The sequence below is a fragment of the Heteronotia binoei genome, chromosome 15, assembly GCF_032191835.1.
Source record: "Heteronotia binoei isolate CCM8104 ecotype False Entrance Well chromosome 15, APGP_CSIRO_Hbin_v1, whole genome shotgun sequence".
NCBI lineage: Eukaryota > Metazoa > Chordata > Lepidosauria > Squamata > Gekkonidae > Heteronotia > Heteronotia binoei.
This window is the reverse complement of record NC_083237.1, coordinates 1,216,055-1,238,790: the sequence shown is the minus strand read 5'-3', so window position 1 is coordinate 1,238,790 and position 22,736 is coordinate 1,216,055. Positions and strand designations below refer to the sequence as shown.

The following is a 22,736-nucleotide window of genomic DNA, read 5'->3' as shown; positions in this document are numbered from 1 at the left end:
GCCCTCCCCCTCCCGAGGCAGGGAGAGCCTGCTGTCTTTGGGGTGGGGGGGCCACACAGACACATCAGGGGCAGATCCCCCCCTTCCCTTCAAGGCCTCATCCTGCCTTCTAACACAGTAACCATTAAAACATCACAGTATCAATTACAAGGACTATCAAAATGATATAAAAAAACCAGCGTCAGAGCTCCACAATCCTTCATGCAGAAGTCTGTGGTCTTCTCAAAGTGGACATTAAAAGAAGAAAAAGAAAAACCAACACACACATACCGGGCACTCTTCACCAGTTTGGTCATTAATGTAAAAATGGTTGTACGGTTGGGAGTTTTTTTTTGCTCAAAAGCTGCACTTCACCGAGGCTCCTTTTATCCACTCGTTGGGGGGGGGGGGGGCAGGCCAGGGCACCGCTGGCTGCTTCCAAGTCCTTCCTGCAGCTGAGAGTTCACAACGCGGCATTCACAGCAAATCAGAAAGGCCGGCAAGGCAGGATCCGCGTCCTCCTCAGATGCTCGATTTGGAGAAGGCGGGGGGGGGCATAGCCCTTCTTCCCCCACCTTCACGCGGGAAGAAGGAGCAAGAGAGCCCCCTGCCGGGATCACTGCAGCCCCCCTTTCTCTCCCTTCTGGACAACATCATACTTGGGGGGGGGGAGAGGGTGATTGACTTCTAATGCCACACATCTCCCCCCCCCAAAAAAAACAAAAAACACACTTCGGAGTACCCTGTGTGCGCAACTCTGGCCCCGCCACATGGGAGTCCTGATGGATTGTAAACAAAAAAAACAAGAAATAGTTTCTTTGTGAGCAAAAATCAAAATAATCCCTAATTCAAGCAAAATTATTATAAGGTTATTTGTAAAGGTTTTCTATATACAACCCACATATACACAAAAACATCTCCCCAAAAGGAGGGGCGGGGGGTGTTAGGATTTAAAAAAATAAAAAAGGAGTCCCAATACAAACCAAAGACAATTAACGGCTTCCTTGTTTTTAAAAAAGAGCCCCCCACCCCGAGCCGGCATGCGCGCGCGCACACAGGACGCCAGCCCAGCCAGGCAGCACCTCCCCTCTTCGCCAGAGATGCTGCAGCGGGGACTGGGCAGGGGAGGAGAAGGGCGAGCCATGTGGGGCTCCACAGCTGGACCGCTGCCCAAGTCAGATACATTCAATTCTGCTCCGAGTGCACGGCTGGAGCCGCCACCGAGGGTCTGCGGCAGGCCGGCTTCCCCCTTTAGGAACACTTTTCAGTACAATTTGATTCTTATCTGTATCCAGACAACAACAACAACAAAAACCATGAATAGGGAAGGAGAAAAAGAGGCAATAAAAAAAAGTCACAACACTCTGGAGCTTATAAAAAGTGCAACTCGCACACACACACAGAGGAGATCTTTGCGCCAAGGAGGCCACCGCCCCAAAAATGTTTCAGGTGTGCGCATCAGGTGGGGGTCACAAGTCTGGTAGCCGAAAGAGGAGTTCGGTGGGAGTGGCTATAAAAAGGGGGCGGAGCCTTGCAAGATTCCAGGAAGAAGCTGCCACGAGGAATCTGGGACCAGCCTGTGAGCAAACCCGCTTCATCGTTAGTGTAAATTCGCTATTTTTTTAGAGGATTTTTCTTTTTTGTTAGACAAACAGAAACATACATCCAGGAGGGCAAAAAAAGAAGAAGGAAAAAACCCAACAAGAACAAAAAAGACACCAAAAACATAGAAGAAAACCAGGGTAGGCATTTTTGTGCAATTTTTTTTAAAAAAAGAAAAAGTCTCATATAAAACGGCCTCTTTGTAAGAGAAAATATACTGTGCGGGGCTGGAGTCTCTGAACAGTATTTACACCCATGGAGGGATACAATTATCCAAAGGAGGGAAAAAAAGTTCTTTTTTTTTTTTAAGTGCATTTCTTCAAGTTTTTTTTTGTCTTATAAATCTTTTTTTTTTTATATCAAGCCTGTGTGAAATTGCTGTTCACATTTTAAACTTATCCCCGTGTGAAAAATAAGTGTTTTCTTTTAAAGATAAACTTTTTTGTAGGTTTTCATTTTTTTTAAAAAAAACTTTCAGAATCTCAAAAAAAAAACCTTGTATTTTTTTTCCTTTTTTTTTGAATCTGTAACAAGTCACTGTAAAAAAACAAAACAAAAAGAGTCTTGATAAAGTGCCTTGGCAGAAAAGGTTTTTGTTTGTTTGTTCATTAAGGTGCTTTGTAAGGAAAGAAGTGCTAAACATCCTCCTTGTCCAGCCAACTGACCCTCCGTCGCCACTGACCGCTCCACCTTCCACCCCTGCCCGGGGAGGGGGGGCTGCTGTGGAGGGCACCAGACCATCTCTCCTGCAGTGCACTTTCACCCCCAACCGAAATCGGTGAAATCAAGGCAGCGGTGGCAGAGAGGAGACACAGAGAGAGGGGTTCCTATTGCTGAGGGGGGCGGGTCAATAGTCCTCCACTGGTTCCAGTTCACTCGCGGAGCCGTGAAGGGCATAGCCTGGAGGAAAAGAAGGGGCACGTCAGTCAGGGGACTCCCGCCCCTCGGGGAACCCCCTTCCTTTCTCCTCCCGCCCTCCTCGCTGTTCCCTCTAACCCAGGATGCTGGGGTCGGCATGGAGCATCATGGGGCGCCTCTTGATCTTCGCGGCTTGGCTGTTCTCAAACGATGGCTGCTTGGGATGGTGGTTGGACTGGAATATGGACTGCAGGCTGCTGGAGCTCAGCCAGGGAGCTTCCTGCAAGGTGGACAGAAAGCTGCGTCAGAAAGATGCTCTTTGGGGCGGCAGGTGTCTACCGAGGGAGCTCTCCACAAGGCTGGAGGTTTGACTCCAGAGGAAGCACTGGGTCCACGGCCAGAGGGCCCCCCTCTTGGAGGAAAGCCAAGAGGCAGATGGGCCTCCCCTCAAAGGCCAAGTTCAGCCAGAATGGCCTAAAGAGAGTCTCATGATGCGGAGTACAGAACTCAGAGGTACTGCTAGCCTCTCCTACCACAAGAGACAGCTCCCCGCCGCAGGCAGCGCTGCTGAGAGGCTGGGAAAGGCTGACCCCCCAAAGAGCACAGAAGCGGGAACATCAGCCCAGCAAAGGGGAAAGGCAGGAACCAGCCCCACCCACCCACCTGCTGCTGCTGGCGCTGCTGATTGGCTCTCTGCTTGGCACGGCGCTCTAGGAACTGCTTTGCGAACTCTTTGGCTTCCACAGTGTCCCCCAGGTAGGAGCGGATGCAGTCATGGACATCGTAGGGGGACTCCACCTCTTTCAGGAACGCCACCACAGTGGGCACTGAGGCAGAAGGATGAGGCGCGTATGTCAAGCCATCTCCCACCCTCCCTGCAGACCCCAGGGGAACAGGCATGGCCAGCAGCTGCACCACTCCCCAAAAGCCCAGACTGAGGCTGCAAGCCACTATGCAAAGTGTTTAGCTGGCTGGCAGAATGCAGCTCCTGAGACTTCATAGAATCCTAGAGCTGGAAGGGACCTCCAGGGTCATTTGGTCCAACCCCCCGCACAATGCAGGAAACTCACAAACACCTCCCCCTAAATTCACAGGATCTTCATTGCTGTCAGATGGCCATCCAGCCTCTGTTGAAAAACCTCCAAGGAAGGAGAGCCCACCACCTCCCGAGGAAGCCTGTTCCACTGAGGAACTGCTCTAAACTCACAAACACCTCCCCCTAAATTCAGAGGATCCTCATTGCTGTCAGATGGCCCTCTAGCCTCTGTTGAAAAACCTCCAAGGAAGGAGAGCCCACCACCTCCCGAGGAGGAAGCCTGTTCCACTGAGGAACCGCTCTAACGGTCAGGAAGTTCACAGAATCATAGAGTTGGAAGGGACCTCTAGGGTCATCTAGTCCAACCCCCTGCACAATGCAGGAAACTCACAAACCCCTCCCCCTAAATTCACAGGATCCTCATTGCTGTCAGACGGCCCTCTAGCCTGTGTTTAAAAACCTCCAAGGAAGGAGAGCACACCACCTCCCGAGGAGGAAGCCTGTTCCACTGAGGAATCGCTCTAATGGTCAGGAAGTTAGAATCATAGAGTTGGAAGGGACCTCTCAGGGTCACCTAGCCCAACCCCCTGCACAAGGCAGGAAACTCACAAACACCTCCCCCTAAATTCACAGGATCTTCATTGCTGTCAGATGCCCCTCTAGCCTTTGTTTCAAAACCTCCAAGGAAGGAGAGTCCACCACCTCCCGAGGAAGCCTGTTCCACTGAGGAACTGCTCTATCAGAATCACAGAATCATAGAGTGGGAAGGGACCTCTAGGGTCACCTAGCCCAACCCCCTGCACAATGCAGGAAACTCACAAACCCCTCCCCCTAAATTCACAGGATCCTCATTGCTGTCAGATGGCCCTCTAGCCTCTGTTTGAAAACCTCCAAGGAAGGAGAGCCCACCATCTCCCAAGGAGGAAGCCTCTTCCACTGAGGTCAGGAACTTCTTCCTAACGTTGAGCCGGAAAGTCTTTGGATTCCTTCTTGTTCACCACAAGCGCTCCACTGCAACAAGTCGTCTGGCTCCCGCCCCTCCCCTCCCCTCCCCCAGGACCCCCCCTCCTGACTGGTACCATCAAGGCTGCTGGAGGTATTAAGGGCGTGGAGCATCTGTTCACACCACTGTGTGAAGCCATCCTGGGGCTTGTGGATTCCCTGAAGCAGTTTCAAGAGCTTCTCCTCCTCGTCCGTCTTCTTCCTGCTCTGGCGACAAGACGCGCTGTACGTGTCCCTGAGTCAGAAGGAGAAGAGGGCGGGGAAGACGAGAACTCATGGAGCTGCCTGTCTGCTATGACTGGCTCCAGGGGAGGGGAGGAGAGCCTCCCAGCGGAGGGAGGGCCTTCGGACTGGAACCTCCCCCCCCTTGCCCTGCCCTCCAGACTCACCCCAGGGCAGGGCTGCTGCGGCTGTTCTTCAGGCCCAGGCTGCGGGCGAGGGGGCTGGCGTTCTTCAGGCTCTCCTCCCAGAGGCTGACGGGACTGCTCTTCTCATGTCCGCCCCACAGTGGACTCGAGTCCACCCCCCACTGAGAGGGCAAGCTGTTTAGGCTGTGGCCCCCGTGCTGCCAAGAGAGAGAAGGAGTGAGTCTGAAAGAGCGGCAGTGTCTAGTCCGGCGTTCCCACCATGGTGCTCACAGGTGCCCTGGAACATGCCAACACCTTTCCTGGCACCCACCCCATGAGAGAGGCCAGGTGAGGTCTTTGGACTGGCTGTGTGGACTGAAGTGTCATGAGAGAGGTTTACAAGATTATGCCTGGGATGGAGAAAGCAGAGAAAGAAGTCCTTTTCTCCCTTTCTCACAATACAAGAACTCATGGGCATTCCATGAAATTACTGAGCAATCAGGTTAGAATGGATAAAAGGAAGCACTTCTTCACCCAAAGGGTGATTAACACGTGGAATTCACTGCCACAGGAGGTGGTGGCGGCTACAAGCATAGCCAGCTTCAAGAGGGGATTGGATAAGCATATGGAGCAGAGGTCCATCAGTGGCTATTACCCAATCTGTGTGTGTGCGTGATATATATTTTGGCCACTGTATGACAGAGTGTTGGACTAGATGGGCCTTTGGCCTGATCCTTATGTGACACGGAGTGTTGAACTGGATGGGCCATTGGCCTGATCCAACAAGGCTTCTCTTATGTTCTTATGTGACACAGATGTTGGACCGGATGGGCCACTGGCCTGATCCAACAGGGCTTCTCTTATGTTCTTATGTGACACAGAGTGTTGGACCGGATGGGCCACTGGCCTGATCCAACAGGGCTTCTCTTTTGTTCTTGTGTGACACAAGAGTGTTGGACTGGATGGGCCATTGGCCTGATCCAACAGGGCTTCTCTTATGTTCTTATGTGACACAGAGTGTTGGACCGGATGGGCCACTGGCCTGATCCAACAGGGCTTCTCTTATGTTCTTGTGTGACACAGAGTGTTGGACCGGATGGGCCATTGGCCTGATCCAACAGGGCTTCTCTTATGTTCTTATGTGACACAGAGTGTTGGACCGGATGGGCCACTGGCCTGATCCAACAGGGCTTCTCTTACGTTCTTATGTGACACAGAGTGTTGGACTGGATGGGCCACTGGCCTGATCCAACAGGGCTTCTCTTCTGTTCTTATGTGACACAGAGTGTTGGACTGGATGGGCCACTGGCCTGATCCAACAGGGCTTCTCTTACGTTCTTATGTGACACAGAGTGTTGGACCGGATGGGCCACTGGCCTGATCCAACATGGCTTCTCTTATGTTCTTATGTGACACAGAGTGTTGGACCGGATGGGCCACTGGCCTGATCCAACAGGGCTTCTCTTATGTTCTTATGTGACACAGAGTGTTGGACTGGATGGGCCATTGGCCTGATCCAACAGGGCTTCTCTTATGTTCTGATGTGACACAGAGTGTTGGACTGGAGGGGCACTGGCCTGATCCAACAGGGCTTCTCTTATGTGACACAGAGTGTTGGACCGGATGGGCCATTGGCCTGATCCAACAGGGCTTCTCTTATGTTCTTATGTGACACAGAGTGTTGGACCGGATGGGCCATTGGCCTGATCGAACAGGGCTTCTCTTATGTTCTTATGTGACACAGAGTGTTGGACTGGATGGGCCATTGGCCTGATCCAACAGGGCTTCTCTTATGTCCTTATGTGACACAGAGTGTTGGACCGGATGGGCCATTGGCCTGATCCAACAGGGCTTCTCTTATGTTCTTATGTGACACAGAGTGTTGGACCGGATGGGCCATTGGCCTGATCCAACAGGGCTTCTCTTATGTTCTTATGTGACACAGAGTGTTGGACCGGATGGGCCATTGGCCTGATCCAACAGGGCTTCTCTTATGTTCTTATGTGACACAGAGTGTTGGACTGGATGGGCCACTGGCCTGATCCAACAGGGCCCCACTTGCACTGCAGGAGCTCCTACTGGGGCCAGCTGGGAGCTGGAGAAGAACAGAGAGGCCACGTTCCCTCAGCCAGACATTGACTTCAAGCCCACACATGACAAGCGTCAACTACGGCAAGATGCCTCTGGAGATGACCTGAAACTCCAACTGTACAAGATGCCCCAAGCAAACAGCCAGGTAAGGCGAGCCCCCCAGAATGCAGGCCATGGCTCCCACTGCTGGCTTCAGCCTTGGCTTGGCTGAATTTGGGCCCAGAATCCTTTGCAAGGGACGCCAGCCCCAGCGTTCACCAACTGAAGCCCTTCTCTGGGTGCCCCCCTCTCCTCCCCAAAGCACAAAGGACTGCCCCAGAAAGAGGACCTCCAGAGGTGCACCAGCAGCAGCACTGGGGGTGAGGAATGAGCAATGCGTGTGCCTGTCATGGGGCTGGTCCAAGACCCCCGGGAGGCCAGGCTGGCAGTGGGGTCCACTCACAGCTCTCTGCTGGGCCCGCTGCTGCTTCTGCATGTGCCGCTCCGTCTCTTGCTGCAGTTCTAGCAAAGCCTTCATGGAGACATTCTGTTTGGCCAACCCTCCCCACAGAGGGTGTGAATTCTGCTGCTGCTGCAGCAGCTTCAACAGCAGCTCCTGCTGACGGCACTAGAGAGCAACAGGGAGAACGGCCGTGAGGCCAGGAGACCAAGCCCTTCCCCTCCTGGGACGAATGCAGCTGCCCCCCCCCCAGCCTCCAACACACACCCCTCCGCCCTCCGTGACCAGGCTCACCTCTTCCCGTAGCTCCCGGCACGCCCGGGCATCTCCGAGCTTCTGAATGTCAGCCATGCTGAAGCTGTTCTGGGAGGAGGCACTGTTCACCGACTGCTGGCCCCAGGAGGAAGAAGAGGGCAGCTGGAGGAGCAAGGAAGGAAGGATCAGAACAGAGCAGGAGTTCCCAATGTGGTCCCCCCACATGTGCTGCAACATCTGCAAACACAAGTCCTGGCTCCAGCCAAGGGCTCCGAGAAGGCAGGTACGGCCAGGTGGGGCTTCGGCCCAGCAGGTTTGCTGTCCTCCTTTGGGCAGCCGCTTCCATCACAGCACAAGGCTCTATCTCCACCGTGCGGCTGAAGGGAAGACATGGCAGGCAGCTGTTTTGGGGCTGGGCCCAGCAGACTGTGCCAGAATTCCAAAGGCTCCTGCAAGCTCCACAGAGCGGGGGGATCTTCTGTGAAGGAGGCCCTGCTACCTCCACCCACCACGCTTCCACAGAAGCAGCCCCGCCCCCCCAGCCTTGCCTGCTTGCGCCTGTACAGCTCCTCTTCTTCCCGGCGCCGCTTGCGCTCGTCCTCGTCCCGCTTCGCTCTGAGCTCTGCACCTCTCCGCTCTTGTAGCTTTGGGGAGGGGGAGGGAGGAAAAGCACGCATGGTTGGCCAAGCACAGGCCAGGCATGGGACGCCCCCCTCCCCTCCTTGGAACCACCACTCACTTTATGCTGCAGTTGAAGTTGTTCTAAGATTGGACCCTGAGTTGAAGAACTAATGGGAACATCCCATAAGCTGGCTTCACCACCTGCAAAGCACAACAGGGAGCCTTCAGCATCCCTCCAGGGGCCTCGGCACCCAAAGAGCAACCTAGGCCTGGCCCTCGCCAGAGAGGAGGAAAACGTGTCGGGACTGCGAGGGGGGAGTCCTGCTCGCGGCCTTGAGCCACAGAAACAGCCCAGCTGGAAGCCACGAAGGGACAAGTGAAGAAGCTGCCTGGAACGGGCTCTCTGCTGGAAACCACCCAGGGGAAGGGCCCTCCAGCAGACTCCCAAAGCGGCTTGCGGCTACGCTTCCCAACTGTGCTTCCAGCGTTCTCAATGCTAAAGACCCCAGGAGAGCGGTCCGCTTGCTTGCTTGATTTGCCATGTACATATTCACAAGAAGCCCGCAAGGCATCACTATTCCCACATCGCAAAGGGCTGAAAGGCGATCTGAAAGCCCGCGAGAGTCCAGGAGTGCAGCCGAGGGACCCCCTCCTGCAAGTGGGCCGCCCCCGCTCCCCAGAAGCGCTCAGACCCTCCCCGCCGTGCAGCATGACCTGCTTGTGATGAGGCTGAGGTATGTGTGTCCCACAGGGACCCGGTGTCTGGCACAGATATCGATCGGTTCATCGAAGGGATCATCCCCTGCTCCCCGGCTCTGCAGGAGGAGGACACGCAAGAGCAGCCTGTCATCCGCCTGCCTTTTGGAGCAAGCCCTGCGACTTCCCCGGCAGGCTCCTAGGCAGCAACCCCCACCCCCCGCCCAACACACACACTCTGGGCCCAGAGAAGGCCGACCCGACAAGGGTGAAGCAGCAGCTCACTGCCAGGGCTTGCCTGGGAGGGCGGCCAGGAGAGCCAGCCTGAAGCCCGCGATGGGCAGCCGAGGCCCAGAAGCCTTTGTGGGGTTTCGCCCACCAAGTGGAGGAAGGTGTGTCCGTTCGGCCTTACCTGGGCTTGAGAGCCTGCAGCTGCTGCAGGAAAGTGGCCAGCTGCTGCTGCGTCAGATCTCCCGTCGCCACCTTTTGCTGGAGGGCACACTGGGCGTACTGCTGCCTGCTGGGAGAGCAGGAGGTGAGCCCGTCAGCAGGAAGCCAGGAGAGGATGGGCCTGCCGAGACTGCGTCCCTCCGCCTCCTCTTCCTCCCCCTTGCTTTGGAGCCCCCACCCCCGGCCCCAGGAGGAGGCGCCTACCTGTTGGCCAGCTGGAGCAGCTGCTGGTGCTGGAGCTGCTGGAAGAGGGTGGCGGCTGCCAGCTCCTGCTGCTTCTTCAGGCGCTCCTGGTCCATGTTTCCCTGGGCAAGCGGGAGAGAAAGGAGCACCCACAATCCCGATGACAAGCCCAGCACTGGGGGTGCGCCGGAGAGGCCGCAGAGCAGGGCCCCCCCTCCCTCCCTCCCTCCCAGGGGCCCAGCAGGGGACCCAGCCAGGCATCACACAGAGCAGCAAAAAGCCCCCAAGCCACAAGGGTCTGAAGCAGAGCCGTTGGAGGGGGGGGGCGCTCCCAAGGACCAGCAGAACTGAGCCAGCAGGTATTCCCCCTCTCCCCCCACCCCCACCCCCCAGGGGCTGGAGCAACACCAACAGCCTGCCCCTCCTGCTATCGGGGATGACACCATGCCGTCCAAAAAGGAGGGAGGGAGGAGGAGGAGAGAGACACCCTCAGCATCTGGGAGGGAAGGAGCCCCAAAGAGCACCCCCAGGAGGTTGGCGCCAAGGGGCCGGGGGGGGGGGGTCCTTCCTCCTGCTGGACACACAGCCAAGCCCCTGCCCTGCCCTTCCCCGACATGGCGACAGACGCAGTGGCGCACCTCACGTGTCAGATCCTGCTTCAGCGCTGCTCCGAACGGGCGCTTGTGGTGCGGGCGCAGGTGGGCCAGCCCCGGCTTTGCCTGCTCTGGTGCCCGTCCCTCTCCAAGCACCTTCAGCACCCCCGCGGCCCTCTCCCTCCTCACCAGTAATGGGGGCGGCGACGGGCCCGGAGCAAAAGGCACTCTTCCCCACATCTTTATGACTTCACCCAGTGGCTGGAAGCCCTCGTCACAGCCCCGCTTCACCAGAAGGGACATGGTGAAGTAGCCGGCCTGGAACCACTCAGCCATCTCTTGGGTCGTGAAGGGGCCTGGCGGGGAGGAGGCAGAGAAGAGGCCAGAGGTGGCTTGCCGTTGCCTGCCTCTGCGTAGCAACCCTGGACTCTCACCCAAGTACTACTGAGCACTAACTCTGCTTAGCTTCCAAGATCTAAAGAAGACGACGACGACGACTGCAGATTTATACCCCACCCTTCTCTCTGAATCAGAGAGCGGCTTACAATCTCCTATATCTTCTCCTCCCACAACAGACACCCTGTGAGGTGGGTGGGGCTGAGAGAGCTCTCACAGTAGCTGCCCTTTCAAGGACAGAGTCTCAGAGCAGCCTACAGTCTCCTTTCCCTTCCTCTCCCACAACAAACACCCGGTGAGGTGGGTGGGGCTGAGAGGCTCTCCCAGAAGCTGCCCTTTCAAGGACAGAGTCTCAGAACAGCCTACAATCTCCTTTCCCCTTCTCTCCCCACAACAGACAACCTGTGAGGTGGGTGGGGCTGACAGAGCTCTCACAGTAGCTGCCCTTTCAAGGATAGAGTCTCAGAGCAGCCTACAATCTCCTTTCCCTTCCTCCCCCACAAGAGACACCCTGTGAGGCGGGTGGGGCTGGAGAGGGCTCTCACAGAAGCTGCCCTTTCAAGAACAACTCCTGCAAGAGCTCTGGCTGACCCCAGGCCATTCCACACACCCCCCGCCTCCGCCCTCCAGATCAGGCAAGGCAATGCTCACCTTGGATCTCCCCCTGGGGGTCCTTGTAGAACCACTTCATGGCGGCTTCGTGGGAGAGGGGCAGGGCCGCGGCAGTGTTGCGGTGGTCCCCGATGGCCTGCGTGAAGTGCTCCTCCTCCAGGGAGCTGTCTTGCAGGGAGGCCACCATCTTCTCTGCTTCCTGGAGGAGGTGAGGAAGAGGGAGGGGAGGGGAGAGGAGGGGGTCAGGGACGCTTCTGTTGTAGCTTCCCCAAACTGGCTCCTAAGAGTCAAGAGGCTGGACAGGAACTGACCGAGGCGGGAGATAGAAGCGCAGACGCAGCTGGGACTGCCCGGGACAATTCGGGAGCCATTTCCAGAAACAAACGGCAAGTTCCCCCAGAGAGAGGGAAGCCCCAGAAGAAAAATAATCCCCCCCCCTCAACGACCGTTCCCCAATTTTTCCAGCATAAACACTGGGAAATCTGGAGAGTGAAGTGCTTCTTAAGAAAAGATTTTATTAACTCGACACGTATTAGTGAGAAAATTCTATGGATGGCCCTACACCAGCAGAACCTGTTCCTTGTCTAAGCGTGAAAATTTTAGCCAGTCGCTCTCTGACACAATTAATGGTAACAGTGTCCATTATTAAGGAAATCCATGTTTTCAATGGTTAATCTGACATCCAGATATGGCAAATGACCTCTTCCAGACTCATTTCTACTGAAGTCATGTGTTCTGCATGAAGTCCTGTGTCAAACACAACATTTGTTTTGTAAATTCTTTCCGGACCCCCCCCTCCTCCCCTACCTCCCAGGTGGCAACGTCTCAAGGACCTTGGGATTAACTAAAGGGACTATTTGCAACTTATGCTAGTGAAAATTAAGGCACTTTTGTTTCTAAACCCCGTAAATATGCCAAGTAGTGCATTAAAAGGATTTGCATTTATACTTTTAAAACAGGCAGTTCAGGAGAGCTGGTTTTGTGTGTATAATCAATATTTCTGGAGACCCAGAAAAACCAGCACGGTTCCAACATTCCCACAAGTTCTCCCTCTCTCCTTCGCAACACAGGAAGTCCCACAGGAGGGCGCGGCAGGAGAGGAAGATGGGAAGAACCCCAAAGGCCCACGGGGAAGCCCCCTCCTGCAAGGGATGTTTCTGCCCCTCGCTCGCCTGCTGCAGGTGCTTCATTCCATCCTCGTCCTCGTTGTCCCCAACTGTGAATTCAGCAGCAGCAGTAGCAGCAACAGCAGCAGTGGAGGCAATGGCTGAGACGGCAGCAGGGCTGATCCGAGCCGGGTGGCTCAGGATGCCCGGAGCCCCTGGGAGAGCAGCCAAGAGAGGGAGCCGGGTCAGTTCCACGGCACAGACCCATCGGGGGCCAGGAGGCCATGCAGGCGATGCCGTAGCCTTTGCAACCATGAAGAGGCATCACTGCCTGCATGAGCCTGAGGAGCCCCTCCCTAGCCCCCTACTCCGCAGCCTCAACGTGAGCAGTGTGTGGGGAAGCTCAGATCCCCCTCGGGCACCTACCATTCGCAGTTTCCACCTCTTTGACACACCCGGCAGCCTCTGCTTTGCAGGCGGCCCCCGGCACGCTACTCTCACATTCACCAATGGCGGCGGTGGCGACAGCATCAGTGGCCGTGGAGAAAGGAGGGCCGGAGCGCCATGGAGCCCCAGGAGGAGCTGCTGTCTTCTCATCAGGCATCTGCTGGAGCTCCATCCGCTCTGAGAGAGAGAGGCAGGGCACCCATCAGCCAATCTCTTCAGCCTGCCGGAGCTCCTCCCTTTCCCCTTCCAGCCTCCCAGCGCCCCCCCCCCTTCGGCCTCATACCTCTCTCCGCCCCCTCGACAGTGGGGGCAGCAGGGACCTTGCCACTCTCTCCCCTCTCGCCATCTTTGGCATCCGCCCGGGCCTCCTCCTCTTCATCCTCCTCTTGCAAGGGAAGGAAACTCAGCTCCTGGTCTTCGGGAATGGGCTCTTTGGGGCTCTTCTGCAGAAGCAGTGGGGGGGGGGGACAGGATTGCAACATGAGCTTTGCAAGGCAAGCTTACTCCCCCCCCCAAAGGGACCTCCAGGGTCATCTAGTCCAACCCCCCACACAAGGCAGGAAACTCACAAACCCCTCCCCTTAAATTCACAGGATCCTCATTGCTGTCAGATGGCCACCTAGCCTCTGTTTAAAAACCTCCAAGGAAGGAGAGCCCACCACCTCCCAAGGAGGAAGCCTGTTCCGCTGAGGAATCGCTCTAACGGTCAGAAAGTTCTTACTAACGTTTAGTTGAAAACGCTTTTGATTTAATTTCAACCCATTGGTTCTGGTCCTACCTTCCGGGACCAGAGAAAACAATTCCACACCATCCTCTTTAGGACAGTCCTTCAAGTCCTTAAGATGGTGATCCTATCACCTTTCAGCCGCCTCCTCTCCAGCCTAAACATCCCCAGCTCCTTCAACCTTTCCTCATAGGACTTGGTCTCCAGACCCCTCACCATCTTCATCGCCCTCCTCTGGACCCAGCTTGTCTCTACCCTTCTTAAAATGTGGTGCCCAAAACTGAACACAAGACTCCAGGTGAAGTCTTACCAGAGCAGAGTAAAGTGATACCATCACATCACATGATCTGGACGCTAGACTTCTGTTGACACAGCCTAAAATTGCATTTGCCTTTTTAGCCATTGCATCACACTGTTGACTCATGTTCAGCGTATGATCCGTTAAGACCCCTAGCTCCTTTTCGCACAGACTACTGCTGACAAGTCTCCCCCATCCTATTATTATTATTTATTATTATTAGATTTTATTTATAAAATCTAGGCAGGCTCAGGGCGGCTTACAACATTCAGATAAAACATTATACAATATATACAATAATTTAAAACGGCATTAAAAGTTATACAGTAGTTAAATCCAGGTCTTTGATTTATAACCTCCCTGCTCAGAGCTGCAGCCTGAGGGGTTGCTACTGCCACAGGTCTCTGCAGATGAGGACAGACAGGAGAGGCCACCAAACCAAAGTCTCCCCCTTGGGAGTTCTGAGGGACTCCTGCTGGAAGCCAGCCAGGGCAGAAGAGGCAGCTCCTTTGCCGCATACCTTGAGGGGCATGAAGGCCCCAGACGAGTCGAAAGTCCCCATCTCCTCCTCTTCATCCTCCAGGCACCACTCAGGCAGGCCATCCTTGTCCTCTTCAAAGCTGTCGCTGTTGTGCCGGTGCCGGCGCCCACCCCGGGGCTCATCCTCGCGGTCCCGGAAGTCGAAGTCAAACTTCCGCCGGCGCCCTTCTCCACCGTGCTCTCGCCACCCGGCCGACCGAGGCCCTCCGTCTGCAGAGGGGGCGGGGGGGGGGAGTCAGTGCGGCCCCACTCCACCGGTGTGAAACAGAGCATCTGCCCTCCCCACGTACCCCAAGGCACCCTACCTGGGCTGGCCGACCGCCAGCGCTCACTCTCCCGCCGGACCCCTCCACTCTGCCGCCAGCTGCCCCCTGCAGTCGTGGCAGCCACGGCGCTTTCCTCTTCGCCCTCGTGCTCCTCACGCAGCGTACGCCAGTTGTCGCTGTCTGAGCGGGCAAAGTCTTTGCGGCCTGGGGGGGCCCCTTCTTCAAATGGGGCCCGAGCTAGCAACAAGCAGCCAGGACGGGAGGCCTGTTAGACTCCCCAGAGGAAAGCTGCAGCTGCCCCCCCCCCAAATGGGAAAGGTCTCACAAGCTGCAAGGCAGATCTCCCTGTGAAGGGAAAGCCCTGCCCCCACGGCAGAAGCCGGCCCCCCACTCCCCGCTCTTTCAGCAGTACCTCCTTCCCGGCGAATGGGCTTCTCAAACCGCCGCTCTCCTCTGCAGAAGAGAAGAGAATGGGGAGGGGGGTTCAGAGCAGAGAAATTAGGGAGCAGATGCCCCCAGCAGCCCCTCTGCAGCACCCGCCTCCCGCACTCACCGGTCATCCCAACTCTGGCTGCGGTGGATCTCCCGACTGCCACCACGGCCAAACGCTCCTTCCGCCTCCTCCACGCTTCTTTGGTAAAAGCTGCTTTCGCCCCGACCTCGGCCTGCGGAGTGGGGGAGGTGTCACTACACAAACAGCCACGTGACCGGGGGGGGAGGGGGGGGACAATGGATGCAGGCTTCCCTGGGGGCAAAAGGCCACCGCGTCCCTGTACCTCGACTCCGTGCACTGCCTCTCCCACGGGAGACACCAGCTGGGGTGGCCCCGCCCCCCTTTCCCATCAGCCTCAGCACTGCAACACTGTTCACAGACATGGAGAAATTCCTCTGGAAAGGCAAGGAAAGAGAGAAGCCAGATGAAGTGGGAGAAGCTCCCGCAGGCTGCACCTCACCCCGCACTCCCCACGCAAGAAGAAGACTGCAGATTTATACCCCACCCTTCTCTCTGAATCAGAGACTCAGAGCAGCTCACAATCTCCTATATCTCCCCACCCCCGCCCACAACAGACACTGTGAAGTAGGTGGGGCTGAGAGAGGTCTTACAGCAGCTGCCCTTTCAAGGACAACTCCTGCAATAGCTATGGCTGATCCAAGGCCATTCCAGCAGATGCAAATGGAGGAGTGGGGAATCAAACCCAGTTCTCCCAGATAAGAGTCCGCACACTTAACCACTACACTAAACAGGCTCTCTTACAATCACCTTCCCTTCCTCCCCCACAACAGACACCCTGTGAGGTGGGTGGGGCTGAGAGAGCTCTCACAGCAGCTGCCCTTTCAAGGACAACTCCTACAAGAGCTATGGCTGACCCAAGGCCATTCCAGCAGGTGCAAGTAGAGGAGTGGGGAATCAAATCCAGTTCTCCCAGATAAGAGTCTGCACACTTAACCACTACACCAAACTGGCTCTCACAATCTCCTTTACCTTCCTCCCCCACAACAGACACCCTGTGAGGTGGGTGGGGCTGAGAGGACCCTCACAGCAGCTGCCCTTTCAAGGACAGAGTCTCAAAGCGACCCACAATCTCCTTTACCTTCCTCCCCACAACAGACACCCTGTGAAGTGGGTGGGGCTGAGAGGACCCTCACAGCAGCTGCCCTTTCAAGGACAACTTCTGCCAGAGCTCTGGCTGACCCAAGGCCATTCCAGCTGCAACTGGAGGAGTGGGGAATCCAACCCAGTTCTCCCAGATAAGAGAGCTCTGGCTGACCCAAGGCCATTCCAGCAGCTGCAAGTGGAGGCGTGGGGAATCAAACCTGGTTCTCCCAGATAAGAGAGCTCTGACTGACCCAAGGCCATTCCAGCAGGTGCAGGTGGAGGAGTGGGGAATCCAACCCGGTTCTCCCAGATAAGAGTCCGCACACTTCACCACTACACCCAACTGGCTCTCTCTCTCAAATAAGGCAAGTCTCTACCCACCTGCTCCTCCTCTGTCAACGGTACCAACGCCAGCGGCTGCAGAGGGTCATCCTGAAGGACAGCAGAGAACTCCTTGTCTTGGATCTCCTCTGGGACCTGCCCGAGGTGGGGGGGGGGGGGAAGGAAGGCACAGTCAGCAGAACGAAGACAGAAGTCCCTCAGGCCCCCGCCGTTTCAAACCCCCCTCACACGTGTCGAAACTGGGGGTGGGGGTGGAGGATGTCTCCAACAAGAAGGGGGCTTCTTCTCCTCCCTTCTGTGCTGCCTGCAGGGTACAATCCGGACACTCCTGATCAAGGCCAAGTCATTGGCTCAAGGGATGGGGGGGGGGGCTCCAGAAGCCAGAGCGGGCTGCATCCTCGTGAGCACGTCCAAGGCAGGCAGGCAGCCACGCAGCACTCGCCTTGTTGTCCTTGACGTAAAGTGCTAACATCTCTTCCCGCCCATATCGGTACTCGGCTAGTTTGTACTTTGGCATGGCAGGTGAAGGTGGCGGGGATGTGATGCTGCCACCACCAGAGAGCGCACGGAGCCTAAGGAAGGAAAGAAGGAAGGACACGGATCAGATGACTGGGCTGGCTCCTCCGTGGCAGGTGGCAGCCCACCCCAGCCCCAGGCCTGCCCTGCCCCTCATTATCCCTAAGAACACCCGGAAGGGCCTGCTGGGCCAACAAGGGGATAGAGAGAGGCAGGGAGGAGAGGTCTACCAATGGCTACTGGCCACAGTGACTGAAAGGAACTTTAGCATTCAGAGGCAGAAGGTTGCTGGATACCAGGGCCAGAATGCAACATCAGAGGAAGGCTCTATGCCCAGTTGTTGGCCCCCCTCAGCCTCTCTGCCCTGTTGCTGGCCCTCCAGAGGAACTGGCTGGCCACTGTGTGAGACAGGAGGCTGGACTAGATGGACCTTCACTGATCTGACCCAGCAGGGCTCTTCTGATGTTATTGCAGGTTTATAAAATAATACATTTGATAAAGCAAATACACAGAGCTTTTTCTTCCCTCTCCCATAACACAAAAACTCGGGAGCACCTAATAAAGTTAATGAGGGGGCAAAAGAAAAAGAAGGGACTGGATCTATCCCCTGCCCTTCACTACCCAAAAGAGTCTCAAGAGCAGCTTATGATCTCTTTTCCCTTCCCCTCCCCACAAGACACCCTGTGAGGTGGGTGGGGCTGAGAGAGCTCTCCCAGAAGCTGCCCTTTCAAGGACAGAGTCACAGAGCAGCCTACAATCTCCTTTCCCTTCCTCCCCCACAACAGACAGCCTGTGAGGTGGGTGGGGCTGACAGGGCTCGCCCAGAAGCTGCCCTTTCAAGGACAGAGTCTCAGAGCAGTCTACAATCTCCTTTCCCCTCCTCCCCAACAACATCCACCCTGTGAGGTGGGTGGGGATGAGAGGGCTCGCCCAGAAGCTGCCCTTTCAAGGACAGAGTCTCAGAGCAGCCTACAATCTCCTTTCCCCTCCTCCCCAACAACAGACACCCTGTGAGGTGGGTGGGGCTGAGAGGGCTCGCCCAGAAGCTGCCCTTTCAAGGACAGAGTCTCAGAGCAGCCTACAATCTCCTTTCTCTTCCTTCCCCACAACAGACACCCTGTGAGGTGGGTGGGGCTGAGAGAGATCTGCCAGAAACTGCTTTTGAGCAGAACAGCTCTGAGAGAACTTGTGAGTGACCCAAGGTCGTTCTGGCAGGTGCCTGTGGAGGAGTGGGGACTGAACCCACTTTTCCCAGATTAGAGTCTGCACTCTTAGCCTCTACATCAAACTGGCTCTCTTTACTCAACAAGGGATTACAATGAGGAATCCCCTGTGGCAATGAAAGGAAACCTCCAAAGCCCAGTCCCAGGAGGGGAGCCCTGGCCTCTGTGCTGCTTGCTGAGCTGTCCAGAGCAGCTGGCTGGAACAGGATGGACTCTGTGGCCCAGCAGGCTCTGCCATCAAGCTTCAAGCCCTGTGCTTCCTTCAGGTCTACAGAGACGACGACTAGAGAAGTCCCAGCGTGCCAAGGAGAGGGCAGCCAACCAATCAGAGAGACTGTTCTGCTCTGCAGGGGGCCTCCCAAAAGAACAAGGGGTCCCATTCACCTACTCTTCAGGCTGCAGAAGCCCACCTCTCACCCTCAGACCAACCCCCCCCCCTTCCCACAGCTGCCCGGGGCCCGAGAGACGGCTGCAGCCACGCACCACTCAGGCCCAAAAGTCAGTGTCTCAGCTGCCATCCTGCCGCTCCTCCTGGGTGGCGCTCTCACAGGTGACCCCCTTCTCTTTTTGGCTCCTCTTCTGCAACGACCTTAGAGAAAGAAGAAATTCAAAGCCAGCCATTGCCAAGCAAAGCAGAAAAGGAGAACGGAGGAAACCAGGTTCCCGGAGGGTTCTTCAGAATCCACAGCCAGGAGGCTCTCACAACCTGCCCTCCAGAGCCAAAAGGGGAGGGCGGAAGCAAAGGGGATTGTTAGAACGTGCTGCCCACCTCTTTTGTATCCTAAAGAATCCGCACCCAGGATCACTCTTCCTAGTTGGGGACCAGAGTCAACAGCAGGGAGCCTGCAAGAAGGTAACGGAAAGTGACACACAGACGACCAACGTAAGGCTTGAGAGAGAAAAGGGTCCCCAAGCAGTGGCAGCTGCCAGGCGAGTGCCCAGAAGCTTTCTGGGAGGCTGCCTCTGGGTGCTTGGGGGGGGGGCAAGAGTGGGAAGGTTTCTAGTGTCCTGGCCCCACTGGGGGACCTCCTGACGGCGCCTGGGTTTTTTGACCGCTGTGTGACATAGAGTGTTGGACTGGAGAAGCCATTGGCCTGATCCAACACGGCTCCTCTTATGTTCTTATATCTGGGGCAAGTGATGCTCTGTATTCTTGGTGCTTGCGGGGGGGGGGGGACCAGTGGGAGGGTTTCTAGTGTCCTGGCCCCACTGATGGACCTCCTGATGGCGCCTGGGGTTTTTTTGGCCACTGTGTAAAACAGAGTGTTGGACTGGAGGGGCCTTTGGCCTGATCCAACATGGCTTCTCTTATGTCCTTATGTGACACAGAGTGTTGGACAGGATGGGCCACTGTCTTCTCTTATGTTCTTATGTGACACAGAGTGTTGGACTGGAGGAGCCTTTGGCCTGATCCAACAGGGCTTCTCTTATATTCTTATGTGACACCGAGTGTTGGGCTGGATGGGCCATTGGCCTGATCCAACATGGCTTCTCTTATGTGACACAGAGTGTTGGACTGGATGGGTCATTGGCCTGATCCAACATGGCTTCTCTTATGTGACACAGAGTGTTGGGCTGGATGGGCCACTGGCCTGATCTAACAGGGCTTCTCTTATGTTCTTCTGTGACACAGAGTGTTGGACTGGATGGGCCATTGGCCTGATCCAACAGGGCTTCTCTTATGTTCTTCTGTGACACAGAGAGTTGGACTGGATGGGCCACTGGCCTGATCCAACAGGGCTTCTCTTATGTTCTTATGTGACACAGAGTGTTGGACTGGATGGGCCACTGGCCTGATCCAACATGGCTTCTCTTATGTTCTTATGTAACACAGAGAGTTGGACTGGTTGGGCCATTGGCCTGACCCAACATGGCTTCTCTTATGTTCTTATGTGGCACAGAGTGTTGGACTGGATGGGCCATTGGCTGATCCAACATGGCTTCTCTTATGTTCTTATGTGACTCAGAGTGTTGGACTGGAGGGGCCATTGTCCTGATCCAACAGGGCTTCTCTTATGTTCTTATGTGACACAGAGTGTTAGGCTGGATGGGCCACTGGGCTGATCCAACATGGCTTCTCTTATGTTCTTATGTGACACAGAGAGTTGGGCTGGATGGGCCATTGGCCTGATCCAACAGGGCTTCTCTTATGCTCTTATGCCTTTTTTCTCAGGCATGACCCAGAAATCCCTGGGCCTGTGAATGATGCTCGCCCTTGTTACAGCCACGTAACAGCTTGGCACGCAACCAGCCAGCACCTCAAGAACTGAGATTTCCCGAAGAGCCAAGCGGAGTCCGGATTTGTGCCCGCCATGCCAGGCCTTGCCCTCCCTAGCCACCCATGGCATCCTTTCACTCCCTGCCCTTTGTCCCTCATCACACTTCAGGCACACACGAGGCTGCCCTCGACTGAATCAGACCCCCCTTCCCCTTGGTCCACCAGGGTCAGTACTGGATATTCTGGCTAGCAGCAGCTCTCTCTCCAGGGCCTCAGGTAAACAGGTCTTTCCCATCCTCTCCTGCCTGGTCCCTCTAGTTGGAAGATGCCAAGGAGGGAACATGCCAGGCAAATGCTCTGCCAGAGAGCCACAGCCCACACCAGCTCTTCCCACTGTCCCACTTCACGGCCATATCCTGAGTATGCACTCTTGGGCATGTTTGCGACGGGGCCTCCAAAGCCAACCCACACCAAGGTATAAAATGGGAAGAAATGAGCTACCAAAGAGGGCCGCAGAGTTGAGAGAAGATGCCAGGCCATCCCCGGCCTCCCGGAAGGAGGGAGGGAGGGAGAGTCACTCACCTTGAAAGCTGCTGCCCCTCACAACGCCTTGCTCCCTTTAGAGCCGCCAAGGAGGACGATGGCAGGGGGTGGGGAGAGGGAGAAGAGAACAGCAGGCAGCAAAGGAAGGACGAGCCAGCCCCCAATGCGTGTGCTCAGGGGGGGGTGGGGGAGGCTGCTCCTGGAGCCCACTCTGTCCCAAGGCAACAGTCAGCTTCCCAGAAGGACCCCACGGCAGAGTCAGGGGCTCAATCCCAGCGAAGAAACTCTGGAAAAGACAAGACGGGACCTCAGTGGGAAGTCTGCACACGGGGGGGGGGGGGGGGAGGAGTGTGATTCCTGCATGGAAGGGCAACTCCTGCCCATAAGCAACTAGCTTTAGCCTGCTTCGTCCTGCTTTCCTCTCCCCCAGATGCGCCAGGGACAAGACTTCAGTGAGGAATATACCCCAGATTATGGGGAAGAATGAGTGCTTCTGAACATGTGCAGCAAGCATTCCCTTCGATCTACACCTCGCCCCCTGCAATTATGGGAAACAGCAACTAATCCAACTCTGAGGCTCAGGCTTTTGCATTAGAAGACACAGAAGACCACACCGAGGAAGCGGCACCATCACAGAATGCTACAATCATAGAGCTGGACAGAGCCATGGAGGCCATCTAGTCCAGCTCAGTGCAGGATCAGCCTGCAGCAGGGGCGGCCAGCTTGCTTAACACAAAAGCCACCGATTTATTTATTTTAGACAATTTCTGTTCTTTCCCAGGAACCGGCTCAGGGCAGATAACATCATTATAAAATGACAATTTAAAATACACAATTAAAAAGCAGAATAATATAAAACAATATATAATAAACTGTAGACAAATTATAAACACGGAATAAACATCAGTTGTTCGAAGGCCTCAAGACACAAACAAATGTTTGTGGGAAGGGCAGGATATAAATCATGAATAAATAAATAAATAAATAAACAAATATTACGCACACGAGTTTATCAAGACTCCTAATACTTTCTTTGCACAGAGAAATGAAATACAAATGCATGCACTTTCCAATGTGACCATGACAGCAGGAGACTTTTTAAAAAACAAAAGTTGGGAACAACAGTCCCCATAAGACCAGCATAGGAAAAGGTAAGGGGATTATTTTTTGTTACCGGTGGGAGAAAGAAACACACACGTACCACATAAACCAATGACCACCGTTTGTATCATTATGCCTCTCCCTTTGCCTTGACACCAAGTTTTAGTAAATACAGTTTCTACAAGAGCTATGGAATTAAGGGGAAACCCTTTGCTGCCCTCTTGAATTCTGTCCCTCCTTCCAATAGCTCCCTCAGCTATTGCACTTTCTTTCCCCACTCTATGTCTCCGGGCAACCTCTGTGGTGTTGGAAAAGACCTTGCAAGCCTATTTCCCCCTGCTTCACACACGATGGAAATAGTCATCTACTTATGGGTCAAAGCTCAAAAGCTGACTGAGGTCCCAGTTCTAAGCACGCTTACTTGAGAGTAAGCCAGCATTAAGTTCCTCCTTGACTTCTGGGAGCCACACAACACGTGTGGAAGAGCCGCATGGAGTTCCCAAGTTGCTGTTTGGCCACCCCAGCCTACAGCATCCCTAACAAGTGTTTGTCCAGCCTTTGCTTCAAGACTGCCAGCGAGGGGGAGCTCACCACCTCCCTCGGTAGCTGATGCCACTGGGGAACAACTCTGACTGTAAAGAAATTATATTCATTT

The 22,736-nt window shown here is 55.3% G+C and overlaps 1 protein-coding gene across 1 annotated transcript; it reads right to left on the bottom strand.

Moving 5' to 3' along the window:
• Positions 1-1,707: 1,707 nt before the first annotated feature.
• Positions 1,708-18,745, bottom strand: GIGYF1 (GRB10 interacting GYF protein 1). The gene is made up of 25 exons (XM_060255550.1): positions 18,703-18,745; positions 16,923-17,052; positions 16,520-16,615; positions 15,318-15,429; positions 15,095-15,206; positions 14,954-14,994; positions 14,581-14,778; positions 14,256-14,485; positions 12,997-13,156; positions 12,693-12,890; positions 12,333-12,481; positions 11,200-11,359; positions 10,198-10,508; positions 9,581-9,681; positions 9,339-9,446; positions 8,945-9,045; positions 8,349-8,431; positions 8,158-8,253; positions 7,649-7,771; positions 7,358-7,522; positions 4,867-5,042; positions 4,555-4,712; positions 3,103-3,266; positions 2,578-2,719; positions 1,708-2,481 (listed from the first exon to the last, which is right to left on the bottom strand). Exons 1-25 carry the CDS (start codon positions 18,735-18,737, stop codon positions 2,429-2,431), a joined length of 3,402 nt encoding a protein of 1,133 aa, XP_060111533.1. The 5' UTR covers positions 18,738-18,745; the 3' UTR covers positions 1,708-2,428.
• Positions 18,746-22,736: the final 3,991 nt, after the last annotated feature.

Excerpts from the sequence above, each read along its gene's own strand:
- GIGYF1 (XM_060255550.1), bottom strand. The coding sequence starts at position 18,737 with ATGGCAGCTGAGACACTGACTTTTGGGCCTGAGTG. Across the intron at positions 14,486-14,580 it reads CTGGCGGTCGGCCAGCCCAG|ACGGAGGGCCTCGGTCGGCC; the intron begins GTAGGGTGCCTT and ends CCCCCTCTGCAG. Across the intron at positions 2,720-3,102 it reads AGCAGCGCCAGCAGCAGCAG|GAAGCTCCCTGGCTGAGCTC; the intron begins GTGGGTGGGTGG and ends TCCACCTTGCAG.